The 2,522-nt window shown below is 42.7% G+C and overlaps 1 protein-coding gene across 1 annotated transcript; it reads right to left on the bottom strand.

The window, feature by feature from the left end:
* Positions 1 to 211: 211 nt before the first annotated feature.
* LOC123156750 (uncharacterized) lies at positions 212 to 2,116 on the bottom strand. The gene has a single exon (XM_044574930.1). The coding sequence runs from the start codon at positions 2,114 to 2,116 to the stop codon at positions 212 to 214; it is 1,905 nt and encodes a 634-aa protein (XP_044430865.1).
* Between the last annotated feature and the right edge of the window lie 406 nt (positions 2,117 to 2,522).

The following is a 2,522-nucleotide window of genomic DNA, read 5'->3' as shown; positions in this document are numbered from 1 at the left end:
AAAGCACATACGGACACTAATGAATCCTGCGCCAAACCATGGCAACCAAGCAAGCACAAAGGAATCTGGCTTATTCATCATCTGATTTCCGACCTGCTTTTCACATTACAGAACAACAAAATAAGATGGCCATGGAGTACTATTTTATATAGCTAGTTGCTGTCTAGCTAGTTTAGTAGGGAATAACAAATAAATAGTGATGGGATTGCAGTTACCGGTTATCAGGACCTGATGTCTGATCTTCTGGGGGAACACAGAAGAGGTATCGATTCGTCAAGTTCGTTTCCGCATGGAAATCATCAGTGGTAAGATGGAATCTTTTACTGCCAGTATCCCCCATCTCCATGTGGGCCATGAGTAGCCAGGCGAACGTGATGAGCTCTCCTCCGCCGCTCAGCTGCGCAGCATGCATCGCCGCCCTCGACTTGCCCGCAGCGTAAACAAGGAGCCGCGTCCACATGCGTGTTAACTCCTCTAGTGTTTCCTTGCTTGCCTTCAACTCCAATTCATCACAGGCATTTTCAGCATTTTCAGGTTTATGAAAGTTATCGAAGCTAGCTGTCGCGCTCATAGATAGCGGCAGCATGGAAGGGTGGTGAACCAAAAGGTACATCATGTAGTTTGAAAGTTTCCGGCATACCTCCATCAGACCAAAAGGTACATCTGCCCTTGGACGATTTGTCTCTATGTCAGAACGGAAAGAAACATATTGTTCAAGATGTGCCTCAGTGAATAGATGCATCACAACAATACTATAACCAAAATCTTTAAGGCAATTGTTCATTGCTGTTTTCACCAGGGAGCTAATGCTCTGCCATCCTTGGGCTTTATCGTCGTCGGATTCAGAATTTAAGAGACTAATCTCTTTTACGATATACTCCACAATCATGTTATCTGCATCCATGTACTCAGTGTCTAATAACTTGCTCATCCAAAATATTTTCCTCTTTTGGACACCAAACAAACCCACAAACTTTCTGAATACCATCATTATTCGTTGACTGTGTGTTCTTGGCTGCAGGTTGCTGTTAGTCACCCAACCATGGAAGTTGTACTGTCCAATCGCATTTGGCCACTGCTGTTCCATCCTTGGGTATCCAATGTCCCAATGAAAGACAAACCACGAGAACCAGGCAAGTGTGTCCCACTTGTGAACCTTCAACCATGTCCATGTCCATGGTGACATCATGGAAACAAATATTGAACAGACTTCTAGGAAAAAGCACCCGGCAAACAGTGAATAGGTAATTATAGTGTCAGCTTTGTTATACCTCTCTTTGTCATTTGCAAGGAAGAGTGCAAATGCAACAATAATGGATGCCTGAGAGATGCACCTAAGTATAACTCCGGTCCGAGTGGTGAACACAAGGGCCTTGGTGTAGAGATCATCATACATCATTCCAAGCTGCAGCTTGACCATCCGAATCACTTGGTCAGTTTTATCTATCTCCGCTAATTCTTCTCTTTTGGAACCAAACATGCTACGCTCGGATAAGATATCAATGGTATGATGCATGGAATCCAGAGCAGCACGGACAAACCCATCATCATCCGAGATTCCTTCGGGCAATTTTTTTCTGTAACTTTTTGCATCTGTACTCTCAAGACTTTTAAGGCTGCCACACTTGAGAGACCATGTTCTTTCTCCATACTTGATAATTCCAGCAACAAACACAAAGCTACCCGCAAGTAGAAGGTTCGCACTGTGTTTTCCGATGGATTTCCAGAAAACATATAAAGCTATGACAACTTGCGTCACCAGATTCAACAGATGCCTCAACCACAAGTTGTTGTCCTCCATGGCGAAAGCAGTAATGGTGTCCTGCCCGCCAAGATGGATGAGAAGAAATGGTGCCCAAAAGATAGCTAGTGGTTGGGTTCTTGTAAGTATGTTCGTTTCTGTGGTGTCATATTGACGCTTTGAGAGATAGCCCAGTGCATAAACTGCTGCCAAATCTGCCCCTAAGTAAGCTGCCCAGGTGGAGAGTCTCAGGAACCCACTGCTACTTTGGCGCCGAAGCCTGCCAGAAAAGAAGAGGAACAATTGTAGTGTGAAGCTGAGTAGCACAAGTATCTGGATTTCCCACTCATTGAATAGTTTGGTCGAACTGTCCATCGCATGCAGATTCCTTGTGCCTCGGACCACCTAAAAGATACAATGACAACTAATATGATTCACTGTGATTTTTTTTGTTGCAAATAGCAAGGCTGCTAATTAAGAAATAATACTTTTTTGCAATGAGGAGATATCGATATGTTTTTTTTTTGCTCAAGAAACCGGAATAACATATAAATGATATATAAAGGACATATCGTATGTATTTCACTTGAATTGCACCCCGGGATGTAGAACAAAAGGAAACGCGGACGCGCCAGTTTATATAACGAAAGTAAACAAATGAACAAAAAGAGGAATTATTGCTTTATTTAATGAATATATAATTATAAAATAATACAATTCCTCTAGATAATCAAACCAAGTGATTGTCCAACTCTGATTCACGGGACGTCGGAAGACTCCC

This window comes from Triticum aestivum, chromosome 1D, assembly GCF_018294505.1.
Source record: "Triticum aestivum cultivar Chinese Spring chromosome 1D, IWGSC CS RefSeq v2.1, whole genome shotgun sequence".
NCBI lineage: Eukaryota > Viridiplantae > Streptophyta > Magnoliopsida > Poales > Poaceae > Triticum > Triticum aestivum.
Note: the sequence above shows the minus strand (reverse complement) of the source record. Positions and strands in the feature narration are given on the sequence as shown.

Bases quoted from the DNA above. Each gene is read 5' to 3' on its own strand.
- LOC123156750 (XM_044574930.1), bottom strand. From the start codon at position 2,116: ATGGACAGTTCGACCAAACTATTCAATGAGTGGGAAATCCAGATACTT.